The sequence below is a fragment of the Phascolarctos cinereus genome, unplaced genomic scaffold, assembly GCF_003287225.1.
Source record: "Phascolarctos cinereus isolate Bilbo 61053 unplaced genomic scaffold, phaCin_HiC Scaffold_1;HRSCAF=81, whole genome shotgun sequence".
NCBI classification, from domain to species: Eukaryota; Metazoa; Chordata; class Mammalia; order Diprotodontia; family Phascolarctidae; genus Phascolarctos; species Phascolarctos cinereus.
Genome location: NW_027555514.1, coordinates 286497450 through 286510832, shown reverse-complemented (window position 1 = coordinate 286510832; position 13383 = coordinate 286497450). Strand labels below are relative to the sequence as shown.

The window sequence follows — 13383 nt, the reverse complement described above, 5'->3', positions numbered from 1 at the left end:
GCCTGTGCTTGAGGATAATAAGAAAACTGAAGGCTCTACCTCTGTAATTTCTGCATCGTGCTCAACGTCTGTTTGGCAGCAGCCTGCCCACCAGACACCCACCAGAGAGCAGAGGCTGTTCAGCTCCAACATTCCTTGTGCTAAGGGGCTTCACAGCTCAGACATTCCGTTCTAAAGGACCAGACGTTCTATCAGAACACTTCTGAAACCAATTTGAATGTGAAAGAGATGTGGACTTGACAACTATTAATGGAGTCCATAAATGCTGGCCCCAGTTTGGGCACATAAATGGAATGTTAGAGCTCACAGGGAGCTTAGAACAGGGGATGTCAGAGCTGAAGAGGCCTTAGAACAAGGGATGTCAGAGTTGGGAGGTCCCTTAGAACCGGAAAGGTCAGAACTGGGAGGGGCCTCAGAACAGAAATGTCAGGGATGGGAGGGGTCTTAGAACAGGGGATGTCAGAGCTGGGAGGGAAACGTAACCTGTCAGACAATAAGAAGGTCTCAGAGATCATACAGTCCAACCTCGTTGTTTTACAAAGTAACTGAGGCAAAGTAACTAATACTCTTGCCTCCTCCCACACAAGTCGGCAGGACCCAGGCTGGGAGGTTGAGCACAGATTTGCTGACTTCCTGGATCAGTATTCTTGCTTCTATATCATTTTTCTTCAGACAACTAACATTGATTGAGTCCTTTATACTGGGACAATGTCTGTGTAAAACAAATCTGTGGACTAAGGGAGGTTTCTCTGTAAGGACAGGATACAAATACTATCAGACACAGACATGCACCTGTGTGTATGCCAAGAAGGGGTACACCATCTACATAAGCTTTCCTCAGCAAGAATTCCATCGCATATCTGTTCTAGATCTATCCGGAGCTATAACTATCTCTAGCTCCCTAGGTCCCCTGATGCCATGGAGGAAAAGATAATAATACTCACTCATTCACCATGGTAACAAGTTGCCTGAAACAATTAGAATGGAAAAGGACTAGCCTGGGAATCTCCTTACCTCGCCCAGAGCTTTTCAAATTCCCTTGGTGTGATGGGAATGTCAAACCCATACAGAGAATTCCGTATATCCCGTCGTCGGAGAATGCCGTTGCCCTCGCTGTCAGTTTCTAGAAAATTCTGCAACACGAAAAAAGGGGGTTAAGTCAGAACTCAGAAAAACAAGTGCAGCTTGGAACTTCTTGTCAGAGAAATAAAGGCATGCATGCACACCATGCAGAAAATGAAACTGCCTCCTTTCTTTGTCATTGCCAAGAATAAACTTCAGGAGCAATTTAAGACATGTTCATTGTCTTGGGGGGAGGTCTTCTAACGCCAACATTCTAGGCTTCCAAGACCCCAAGGTTCTAAGATTTCATGATTCTGAGACCCTAAGAGGCTATGATTTCATGATTTTAGAACTAAGATATAATCTTCTCTGTGTTTAGTCCTATTGGTACTGGACCCACTCATACTCAGAAACTTCTTTTTAAAAAATTGCAAAGTCAAAACAAGTTACTTTCATAGCCACTGGATAGGGGTGCAATTTTTGGAAATGGATGCCCCCCCATTCAACGTCCCTTCACCAATCTGACCATCCCAAGTCATCTATGGGCAAACAGACCCATCCTTACTAAAGAACTGATAAAGTCAGTAACTCAGGATTGAACGCAGTCCAAGATGCTGGTAGTTTACTATCTCAATCAATCAATTAGCATTCAGTAAGCACTTACCGCATACCAGGCACTGTGCTAAATTATGAAGATACAAAGAAAAGCAAAAATATTCCAATCATCTATAGGCTCAGAGAGGGGGTATGTCTCACCCAAGAATACACAACAAGTCAGTGCCCTGACTGGGACCAGAAACCAGCTCCCCTGAGCTCTAGGCTGGTGCTTGAGCCCTTTTATCCCACACATTCCTCCCTCACCTCACCTGCTTTTTCCTCCTCACTGAGACACCACTGGGCAAAAGAGCATGAAGAGAGGGCAGTCTGGCTCAGAGGCTTTTATTGTTGTGAACAGATAATAAAATAAATAAATAAGAGAAAATAATAAGGCATTGTGCTTTAACTGGTGCAAGGTGTTGCCGTGGTCAAAAAGAAAGAAAAATAAAATCTTGAATGATTCAAATCTCATTAAAAGAAAACAATTTGCACCTCCGTGTGTCTGCAGCCCATGGACCACAATCCCATCTCCTATTTTGCTGGCCCTTTCAGTTTTACAAAGAAATTTTCTCACAACCCTGTAAAGAGAGTAAGGCAAGAATTTGAGAAGCTGAGGAGGAGGAGCTAAAACATTGGACTAAGAGTCAGGAAAGCTAGATTCAAATTCCAACTCAGGCACAAGTTTTCTGAGAGTCATTTTATCTTGGTTTTCTCATCTGTGAAAAGGGGCTAATGATACTTGCCCTACCAAACTCATAGAGCTATGGTCAGGGCTGGGAGCCAGCTTAGAACAGGGGATGCTGGGGGCAGCTAGGTGGCGCAGTGGATAGAGCACCAGCCCTGAAGTCAGGAGGACCTGAGTTCAAATTTGGCCTCAGACCAAACACTTGACACTTACTAGCTGTGTGACCGTGGGCAAGTCACTTAACCCCAATTGCCTCACTAAAAAAAAGAAAGAAAGAACAGGGGATGCTGTAAGGGTCCTGTAATAAGTGGCTGAGGTGGGAACTGAACCCAGGTCTTACTGACTCCAAGCCCAGGGCCTTATCCACCACTGGGCAATGGTGCTGCCTGTGTCAATGGATGAGAGAGGGGGAAGGGAAAAGGGTTGCTTGCTCTTCTGCACTGGGAGGCATGGATCGGGCATTGGGAATTGGGCCTGCACAAGTTAGCAGCACGGGATCGATGGACCTCAGGCTGTATGACCGAAGGACAGCATCCAGTGTGAGAGAGGCCCAGGCCCGGGTCAGGCCACATCTGGATCTCAGCTCTGCAGAAAGGTATTAACAAGCCAGAGCCTGCCCAAAGGAAGGTGACCAGAAGGGGGAGGGGACTGCAGGCCAGGCCACACAGGAATCACTGGAAAGAAGTAGGAGCATTTCAGCTGCAGCAGAGAAGCCTTAGGGAGACCACTGCCCCACAGGAAGCGGTGGCTGGCCCTTCGCCACATCAAGGCCTTCGGCCTGCTCTCTGCTAACGGACCACAGCGGCTGGTCCAAACTTTTGCTTCTCTCCCCAAAGCCGCCATGGCATCCCTTCCCTGACACTCTGCTGAGGACTCCAGAATAGTGGAAGACCATCCTCTGCAAGCCTTCCCTTCATCATCATCTCCCTCTCTCTCCTCCTTTCCCCCAGTCTCTGACAAGGAGGCCAACCCCTCTACACGTTCCCTTGGTCCCATACCCTCCCATCTTCTCTGGCAAATTTCCTCTTGAATCATTCCCCCACATCTCATCTCCAGCATCTGCTTATCTAGCAGCTCCTTCCTAGCCGCCGAGGACTCCGCACAGGCCTCCTCCATCGTTAGCCCTATCGTGCCCAGCAGCCTCCATCCTAGGTCTCTCATGCCTTTCACTAAACCCCTTGAAAAGCTGTCGAAAAGCAGCATTTTCCCCTGCTCTTCTCTCACCCTTCTCAGCCCTCGGCAAGCTGGCCCCTGATGCCACATGAACAGGAGATGTGCCCTCCATAAAGGACACAGCTCGACTTCTTTCCTTGGCCCCGCTTGGACACTGAGGATCCTCGTCTCCGCTCTCTCTACCACCTGTCCGACCGCTCCTTCCCAGTCTCCTCTGTTGGGTCTCCGTATTGACCTGCCTGCTGACCGGGGGCTGGCCCCCACGACTCTGGGGCCCTCTTCTCTTCTCTCTGTTTTATACAATTTCTTTTGGGGTTCTCGTCAGCTCTCAGCCCCAATTATTGTCTCTAGTCAGATGATTCTCAGATCTGTTTATCCAGGACTAGTCTCTCTCCTGAGCTTGGTCTTACATTACCAGCTGCCCTCTGGACATCTCCCAGACAACTCCAACTCAATGTGTCCAGAAGCGAATTCAATGACTCCCCTTCTCCAGACTTCTCTCTCCCTGGGGAAAGCACCACCCGTTATCCATCACCAGGGTCCCCTTTGGCCCTTCTCTCTCTCATGCCATAGAGCCAATCCCTTCCTCAATCCTGTCTTTGCCTTCCCTATACCATCTCTCACCTAGGTCTTCTCCTCTCTGCTCCCCCAGCCACAGGGGCTCCCAAGGACCTCCAGAATCAACAAGGTTCCTCCCTGCCTTTCCAATCTCCCTTTCACAGACTTAGAGATCTGGCCAGTCTGCTCCCCACTCTCCACCTTTTCCTGGCCTGTTCCCCATGTTTGGAATGTCTCCCCTCCTCACTTCCAGCTCCTAGAATCTCAGGCACCCTTGAAGATTCAGCTGAAACCTAGCTTCTGCAGGCAGCCTTTCCTGGTGCCTCCGTCTCCCACAGGGGCTAGTGTCTTCCAAGATTGCCTTCCGTCTACTCTGCCCATCGCTTCTGACTTAGTGGGGTCATCTCTCCGTTAGAAGGAGAGCTCCCTGAGGGCAGGGCCTGCGTGGTCTGGGTTGGTTGTCTATGTCCTGGGCAGTGCTGGGCACATGGGGAGCTCTTCATTAATAAGCAAGATGGCTGCTTGGCCATGATCACTGTTGTCTATGAGGAAAGAGACTCAGAAAAGAGGGCTTAGACTCATTCCAACTAATTCCGAAGGCAGAGCTCAGAGCAATGGGCAGAGGGAATAACGGCATCTGCCGGAGCAGCCTCACCATCATTGCTGCTCAGGGCAGTTTCAGGCAGCTGGTGAGCTTACTACCCATCCCTGGTAGTGGTCAAGCAGCAGCTGCTTGGTCCCTTGAGTATTCGCAGAGGGGACTCATGCATGAATCACAGGGCAGGGGAGGTGACGGGGGGTGGGTCCTCGATGTCTCAGAGAGCAGACAAGTTTACAGATTCATTTTTCCAGGGTGCCATAGGGCTGTGACACATAGACCCCAATAGCCTCTGAAGAATGGAAAATAACTCCCAGTTCTGTATTCTTCCTACTGAACTACATTGCCCTCCCTTCTACTTATAACATGGACCTTTCGGGACCAACCTGGGGGCTTAGCTGTTATTTATACTGCTGTTTCTATGGGGAAGTGAGCTCCAAGTTCCCAACAACCAACTTGCAAATTAATTTTTGGAACATGGCCCATTTGCAAGTTGGGGAGAACAGTTACTATGTGAGTAATGAAGACCAAAATTACTTTTGCTTTATTCAATATCTTTAATAATAAGTGAGTGGTGCTTGACTTTCCCAAATGCCCTGAGGCTGGTTAAAGGCTCCGACTTCCAGAAAGGCATCCCCTCAGTGCATTAAGACTTCAAATTCCGAGGACCACAGACTCACAGAAAAGATAAGAGAATGGGAAATGTACTGAGTTGGAGCCTAAAGAGATCTGGGTTCAAATCCTGCCTTTGACACTTATTAGCTGGAGAACTGTGAGTCAGTTCAATTCTCTGAAACCCAGTTTCCTCATCTGTAAAAGAAGGGGGTCCCTTCTGGCCCTAGCTCCCATGACTACTGTCCCCATTGTGAAGGGCATGCCAGAACATTTCACGACTAGGGTTCAGCTCCCGAAATCAACGGAGACAAAAATGGAAATTGGCATCTGAGTCGAAATGGAGAATGTTCCATTTGGCTGGTAAATGCTTGGAAGATTCACACCGAGGGCGTAGGAGCCAATCTCGGCTATTTCAACAGCTAAGTCAACGAAACACTTCCACAGAGACTGTTCCAAGTCTCAGCTCCCTGTGTCTCACTTCAGTTCAGTCAGAAGACACTCAATTCGGGGCCTCGGAGGCTCTTGTGGCAGGGAAGGGGGGGTCAATAAGAGTCGGGTCTCTTGTGTTTTTCACATGCTATATTCCATCTCCCATCTCTGCACCTTTGCCCTGGCTATTCCCCATGCCTGCAATGCCCTCCTCCTTCATCTCCTTCTCATAGAGTCCTCCTCCTTTAAACAGCATCTTCTGCATGAAGCCATTCTGCCTCCCCCAGCCCTCAATTTCTATCACCCTCCTTATCTTGTTTTTAACCGCCTTATTATTTGCATCTTGTTGTCTTTTGTATTATAGTAACATGTCGCGTTATATTTGTAGATACAGTTACGCTGTCTACTTTCACATACGTCCTTGGCATCTCCCTCTTCAGAACATAAGCCCCTTGTGGGGAGGCAACCTTTCATGCTTTGCACAGTGCCTAGCGTTAAGGCTTGATTAACACCACCTGGTTCCGAAATGCTATGATTGTGGCTTTAACCTTATGCTGACTCCCTGAATGCCCTAAGCCTCCTAGACAAACTCAGGACCACGCCCGTCACAAGGAATTGCTCAGGTCCTCTCTCCCCCCGTTCCCACTGTCATTTTTTTTTAACTTACTCACATTTCTCCTTTTCTCCCCCTGCCCTGCTCATCCCGAGAGAAGGAAGCTAATCTGAGGGCCAGCAATGTCCCGTTCCCGACTTGTGCCTTTAACTATGACCCAGAGAAACAGCTCGGCCACAATCCCTGCCCCGTCCAATTCCCTCTTCCAAGAAGAAAAGTGTTAAGAAGAGGGAGAGGTGGCCATTGCTCTGGGAGCCCACAGGAATCCAGAATGGAATTCAAGAGTCAAACACAAGAAAAGAATCCCAGGTCAGTGAGGGAGTCTCAGACTCTGCTCCAGAGCTCTAACTGATAGAGGCAATGTCCACAGTGTCTCAGAAAACAGCACCAGTGACAGGGAGCTCACTCTTTCACAAGACAGTCCATTCTCCTCACCTGCCCCAACCCTAACCCTAAGAAGTACTTCCTTATTTTGAGAAGCATAAATGACATTAAAAAATCAGGACCCAGATGGCGGCTCAAGCCTAAGTCAAAGTCAGGACCTGAATCAAAGAAGAACCATCCAAGGAAGTCTTTGGGAGTCCCTTCCCTTGGGACAGCAGCATATGCAGGTGACAGGAGAGGTGGTGACTTGGAGCTCAAATCCCACCCTAAAACTTGCTAGTTAATATGAACGTGGGCAAATGGCTTCCCCAGCCATCCCCTGTCAACATGGCCCCAACCCACGGAGCTGGCAAAGGGCCTTCCCATCCTTTAGATGAGACAGACTGAGGCTCTGCCTTAGCCAAGTGACAGATGGAGCAGAACAGCAGGTCTTCCAGGCCAAGGACTGCTGCATCTTTGACTTTGTACCAAGAGTGTCTCATGCTTTTTTTTTGCTTTTTTGGGGGGAGAGGAGGCAAGAAGGCAGGGAACTACAGGTTAGGAAAGTCCTTCCCCCAACACAGATCAGCGGCTCCTTGGAGACTTGCAGGCCAAGAGCTTCTCACACGTTAGGAACCAAAATGCTTGTTGGACTGACATTATGGAAACATTTTATAACTAAGCCCTTAAATTTGCATAATTAATAATTCTAACCCTATAGGATGCATTATGGTCTATAAAGTATTTCCCTCCCAACAGCCTATCTTTCCAGACTAATCTATTCCCCTGCAGGTACTTGACCTCCCACCCAAGCTGGCCTAATTGCTGTTCCTCATACAAGCTGTTACTCTCTTGCCTCCAGGCCTTTGCCCAGGCTGTTTCCCCTGCCGGGAACACTGTCCACCCCTCAGAATCTCCAGCTCCCTCTAAAGTTCAGCTCGAGGGCCACTTTGGACATAAGGCCTTTCCTGAGCCTCCTGCAGATGTTAACTCTCCCCTCCCCAACTGTTTTCTTTGTATGTGTAATGAGGATTTGAGTGAGATCTTGGGATGTGTAGTTCAGAGAGATGAGCATCCCCGCCCCAGCTCGGAGAGCGATTTGGGCCCAACTTTGAGCAGAACTGAGTAACAGCCCAGAGTTCTGAAAGAGACACAGACTGAGAGGAAGGAGGGAGACCTTCACAGATGGGCCGCAGCAGCAACAGTGGGGTCAACCTTCCCCAACCTTGCCCCTCCTCCTCTCCTCCCCTCCCGCAAGTTGATCCAGAAAGAATTAGGCCAACAGGAGAAAGGAGAAAGAAAAGGGTGCCCTGAGACTGGGGAGCCACCATCATCCCCCTCCAGGCGGCCTCAAGGAGGGCTCAGGCTGAAGCCGCAGGGCTCCTGGGAGCCTTTTCAAGGCCTGAGGAAAGCTCCCAGAAGAATGCCAGATGCTTTCCCCAATCTCCACTTCTGGGGCTGCCCACCCACAAAAGGCACAGCTGACTGACGTGCTGCTTTACCTAAACATTAGCAGCAGCATCTCTCATGAGGTCATATCCGCAAAGCCCTCAGCAAAGTAAGTGCCTAATCAATGCTTATTCCCTTCCCCACCTTCCCCAGAACCTGAATTTCTCCTCAAACATTCAAAGACTTAGGGTCACCTGGAAGTAAAAGTTTAGATGAGGGCATGAAGGGAAAGTTCTGCCTCAGTCCTGAGAACTCTCTTGCCTGGGGGCTCTGAGCCATCATGACTGTCCTAACTCCCTGTTTAACATAAACTTCAATAAAGCAGCCACAGATGGGACCACATGGACCATGGTCCCTATACTAAAGAAAGAATTCCTTATTTTACCAGAGCTGATTAAATCTCCAGATTTACATCCCTCCAGAAAGGGAGCAGAGAGAAGAGGGTGGTGAGGAGGACTGTCGCCCTGCCAACAGCACCCTCCAACAGCCCCAGACACCCCAGTGACCAGGATGACACACAAATGCTTAACAGATTTCTTGGAGTGCCCCCATCCCTTGCAGAGAAAACGGGGCTGTTTCTCATCTTTGCAGCCCCAGCACCTGGCAGACATTAGGCACTTAATGAATGCCCTCCCATGCTTCTCTCTTACAGGGGCCCTTTGTCTTTCTCTTTGGCCTCTGAGCTTTAGAAACCTCTTCCTCAACAACCTGGGAAGTGTGGTATCTGCTGCTTAGACTACCTGCCTAATGGAGCTGTGCTGATAACAGCCAGCATTTGGGGTTTGCAACGCACTTTAATCCAAGGTCTCATTAGAGCCTCACAACAACCTCATTAGGGGTGCTATGATTATCTCCATTTTACAGATGGGGAAACTGAGGGACAGAGAGGCTAAGTGACTTGCCCAGGGTCACACAGTAAGTGTCTGGGTTGGGATTTGAACCCAGATCTTCCAAGCCACAACTTTGTCCACTACCACAACCCTCTGGAGTAACTACAGTAACGCCATCTCCATCCATACCGCTCCTGCAAAGAATCACCGTTCCTAGAGTTGACTCACCTGAGATCTCGGGAATCTCATTTGTAAGACTATTTTACAACTGAAATGTGTCGACACAATATTGGCGTGGAAAGTTGTTCTCCTCTCTGAACCTGTGCCTCTGAAGAGACCTGAGGGGCAGGAACCACGGAACCCCCATGGAAGCCAGACAGGCATAGCATTTTCTGGGCACAATGGGTGGTTCCTGCTCTAGAGAGCAGAGCGTTCTCACGCTGGCGCAGTTTATCGCTGCTGGGGCACGGCGATCCCAGAGCCATGGAAAGGGATTCTCTTTCCCTTTAGAGAACACGTCCTCCTTCTTACCTTAGACAAGTCGAACCATCTGTTTCTTGCTTCTGAAACAAGGTAGTTATGAGCCTGATCACAAGCTAGTTCTGAATCTGTGTTCTTCAGTTTGGGCCTTGAAAAGGGAAAAATAATAATAAATAACTGTTTTCAACGGAAGGCGACCACGAATCTCCCGCAGGCTTAGCATCCCCCCTCCAAGGAGCCCCCTGGCCTCCGTGTCAAAGACCCTGCTTTGCGTCTGCCATTTCACATCTGGTCTGACTTGTTCCTTAAAACACTGGCTTATTCCCCCGGCCGCATGGCAGGGAAGTTTTCCTCAATTTTCTTTGTCCCCGTTTATCTTCAGACGGATGTGTGCAGCTCTCACAGCCCCACAAAACAAGCAGACAAAGACAATAACAAAGTGTTCGATGCCTTAGGAGGAGACCCAAGGAGCTCACTTTTCTCCCGGAGTATCCCAGTCGGAGCCAGACTGCAAAGAAGGGTGTGGCATCGCAGGCGCTGCATTGAACCCAGGGCGCTCACCGGGGCTGCTACTGTCTGGGAGAAGGGGGGGGGCAAAGAACTGGCTTTAAATTCTGACTTTGGCCCAAGACAAGTCTCCCACCTGCCCTCCACGAGCTACACGCCCCTCCCTCATCCCCTTGTCTGCGGAAGGAGGTGATAGAAATATCTGTCTTTCCTCCCCATTGTAAAGAACGCCCAAGGGCTGGGACAGATTGATGGGATTGGGAGTCAGATGACCTGGGTTCAAATCCTGGCTTGGCTGCTTCCTAGCTGTGTGACCTTGGGCAAGTACCTGCTTCGGGTTTCTCATCTGAAAAATGGAATGGAATGGGCCGTGGATGGCGTGGCCTCCTTCCAGGGTCTCCCTGCCTCCGGTGTCTCCACAGCCCAGTCCATTCTCCCTCGCTGCCAATGTTTCATTCCAAAACCACAGTTAGGAACATGCCACTCTTCTATTCCAGAAGCTTCTCCTTCGAAGACCGAAGACTGACGTCAGGCTGCTCCCCCACTTTGGCCTCCTTGTTGTTCCTCATACACAACGTCCCACCGCCCAGCCTTTGTCCAGGCTGTGCTCCCAGGCTTGGAATGCCCACCCTTCTTTACCTTGTCTCTAAGAAGGCCCCGATTCCTGCAGAGCTCACTTGAAATCCCACCTTCTATAAAAGGCAGCCTCTCATCAAGCATCGCCCTACCCGTCAAAGCCCTGGGGGGAGCACTAAGGAGTCTGTCACATACAGGCAACCCTGATGGATAACCAGAGGAGCTGGGATCTTACTGCTGTGGGTACTGAGCCCCCACACCCAAGTCAGGCACTTGGGGAGTGCAATGGCTAAAAGAAGACGACAAGTTTGGCACCCGATTAGATGTGTGGGTGAGGGAGAGCGAGGATTCGGGGGTACTGTTGAGGTTCCAGACCTGGGGACCACAGCTAGTGAGTGTCTGGACAGGATTTGAATAGGGGCCCTCCTGTGCTCCCATTTTTTTTTCAGTTTAATTTATTATTTTTAGTTTTCAACATTCACTTCCATAAGATTTTGAGTTTTTAATTTTCTCCCCCTCCCCGAAGGTGTACAATCCAGTATAGGCTCTCCATATGCATTCATGTTAAGCATATTTTCCCATTAGTTGTGATGTAAGGAAGAATTAGAACAATGGGAGGACCCACAAGAAAGAAGAAACAAAACGAAACAGAAGAAAAAAATAGCAAATAGTCTGCTTCGATCTGCATTCAGACTCCACGGTTCTTTCTCTGGATGTGGATAGCATTTTCCACCATGAGTCTTTTGGAGATGTCTTAGATCCTTGTATTACTGAGAAGGGCTAAGTCCATCAATGTTAGTCATCACACAACGTGGCTGTTACTGTGTACAATGTTCTCTTGGTTCTGCTCACTTCACTCAGCATCAGTCCATATTAAGTCTTTCCAGGTTTTTCTGAAGTCCACTTGCTCACCATTTCTTATAGTACAATACTATTCCATTACATTCATATACCACAACTTGCTCAGCCATTCCCCAATGGATGGGCATCCTCTCAATTTCCAATTCTTGGCCACCACAAAAAGAGCTGCTATAAATATTTCTGTACACGTGGGTCCTTTTTCCACTTGTATGATCTCTTGGGTAACTCACAGCTCTAGACTGAGGGCCTGCACGTCCCTGGCCTCTTTGGCAAAAGGCTGACCCCACACATCCCATCACACATCACCTCCTAGACAATGGAACGTTTCTTCTTGGCATCTTTACTCTCCTGATGAATACACGCTTTTTTTACTTGTGGGTCCCTGAGACCATTAGGGGCTTAATCCCAGAATATGCAGAGCTTCCTGGGCCAGCCTGCTCTCTTGGCTGTGTCCTAAGACAGCATTATACTTTTTTCAGTGAAAAGCAGTTTCCTTAAGGCTAGGACCTGGAAAGCTCCTCAGGTCAGCTCTCTCAAGCCACAGCAGACAATAAAGGGCAACAGGCAAACCCATGGGGGACTTCTCCTCTGCCGAGCTATCAACGGTGCTAGAAAGCACCTTTTTCCAATCAGCTTGCCTTCTCTAATCTGCTCCCAGCATCAGAGTGTTCCTCCAAACAGATCCACTCCCCACCACCTAAGAGGCCCACCTATCTCTCTCCTCACCTGGTCTCAGTTCAGAGCAGCTGCTAGTGTCTTCTTTTGTTCCCACTTGCTTTCCCTGTCTCTGTTGACTTCACAGCTGTTGGTTTCTGACTTCTGTATGCAGTGTCTAATGAAAGCATCTACCTTCCAGTTTCCTGGCTTTTCATCCGGCTTCCCCCTGCCTCTTATCAGGGACTGCTCTCATACTAATTCAGCTCTCAAAATCCATATTTCTCTCAGATGTGACACAAGCCATATAAGACGGTCTCATAGTCATCAGAAAGTTCTATCATGGTTTCCCAGTTTCAACCACAAACATCTGCAGAATAGTTGTGTAAATTAGTCATGTAAATTAAAAGTAATAATGCATTTGAGCCATATTTGCCTTCCACTGGCATGCTTTGTCTCCCTGAGGAGCTGTCTTCTCGCCCTCCTGTGCTCAACATTGGATTCTGGGATGAGGAAGGAGGAAAATGTCCAGGATGGGGGCTCAGGAGTTCCGAGACTCACGTTTTATACGTTCTTACTGAACTGCCAAAAAAGCATTCAGTTCTTGCGCATACTACGGTCGCAATGCTTCTTGCATTTTTCTCCTCCTCTCCACTCACACATCTGCCACCCTAATTCAGTCCCTTGCCACGTCTTACTTGGATGACTCCCAAAGCCAAATACCTCTAGTCTCCGTGGCATCAGCCTTTCTCCCTCTATAACCCACCACTGAAACAACTGTTAAAAGAATCTAGGAAATGACTAGATTGGTACATACGTCCCCCTGCTCAAAAATGGCTCCTTATCAGTAGCTCCTAATCAACTATGGGCAAATCGAAGCAAGCCCTCCCTTAGGACCTGGCATTGAGGGTCCCCCGTGAGCTGGTACCCACCCACCTTTGTGGTCCTATTCACTTTCTTGACACCGCAGCCTCCCACTACCAGAGCTCTGCAGGGGAGCTTTGCTCACCCTCTCCTGCCCTCGCTTGCCTCTGCATGCTCCCACAGATGGACCTCCACACCCCAACATGCTCCCTCCCATCAGGACTCTTCAAGGCTCACCCTTTCCCTTCCCACCATGACCTCTGGAGCTCCCCTCCAGCCTACATCTTTTTCTCTCACGTTCCTTCCATCTTCTCGTACCCCCAAGACCTGGTTTCCCTCTGAAGATCCCCCATCTCATGGGCCCTCCACTAATGCTGGCTACTCCTACTCTCCTGCCCCAAGACAGGGCAGAGAAGGACCTTGGTTCCACTTTCACAGCTGTCCTCTGCCACCATCATTCCCCAACCAC

General features: G+C 49.1%; 1 protein-coding gene across 1 annotated transcript in view; it reads right to left on the bottom strand.

The window, feature by feature from the left end:
• EFCAB6 (EF-hand calcium binding domain 6) overlaps positions 1 to 13383 on the bottom strand; it is a 165683-nt gene that overhangs the window by 60543 nt on the left and 91757 nt on the right. The window contains 2 exon segments of the mRNA XM_078150502.1: positions 1015 to 1133; positions 9504 to 9600. Coding sequence (XP_078006628.1) covers positions 1015 to 1133; positions 9504 to 9600 — 216 coding nt within the window.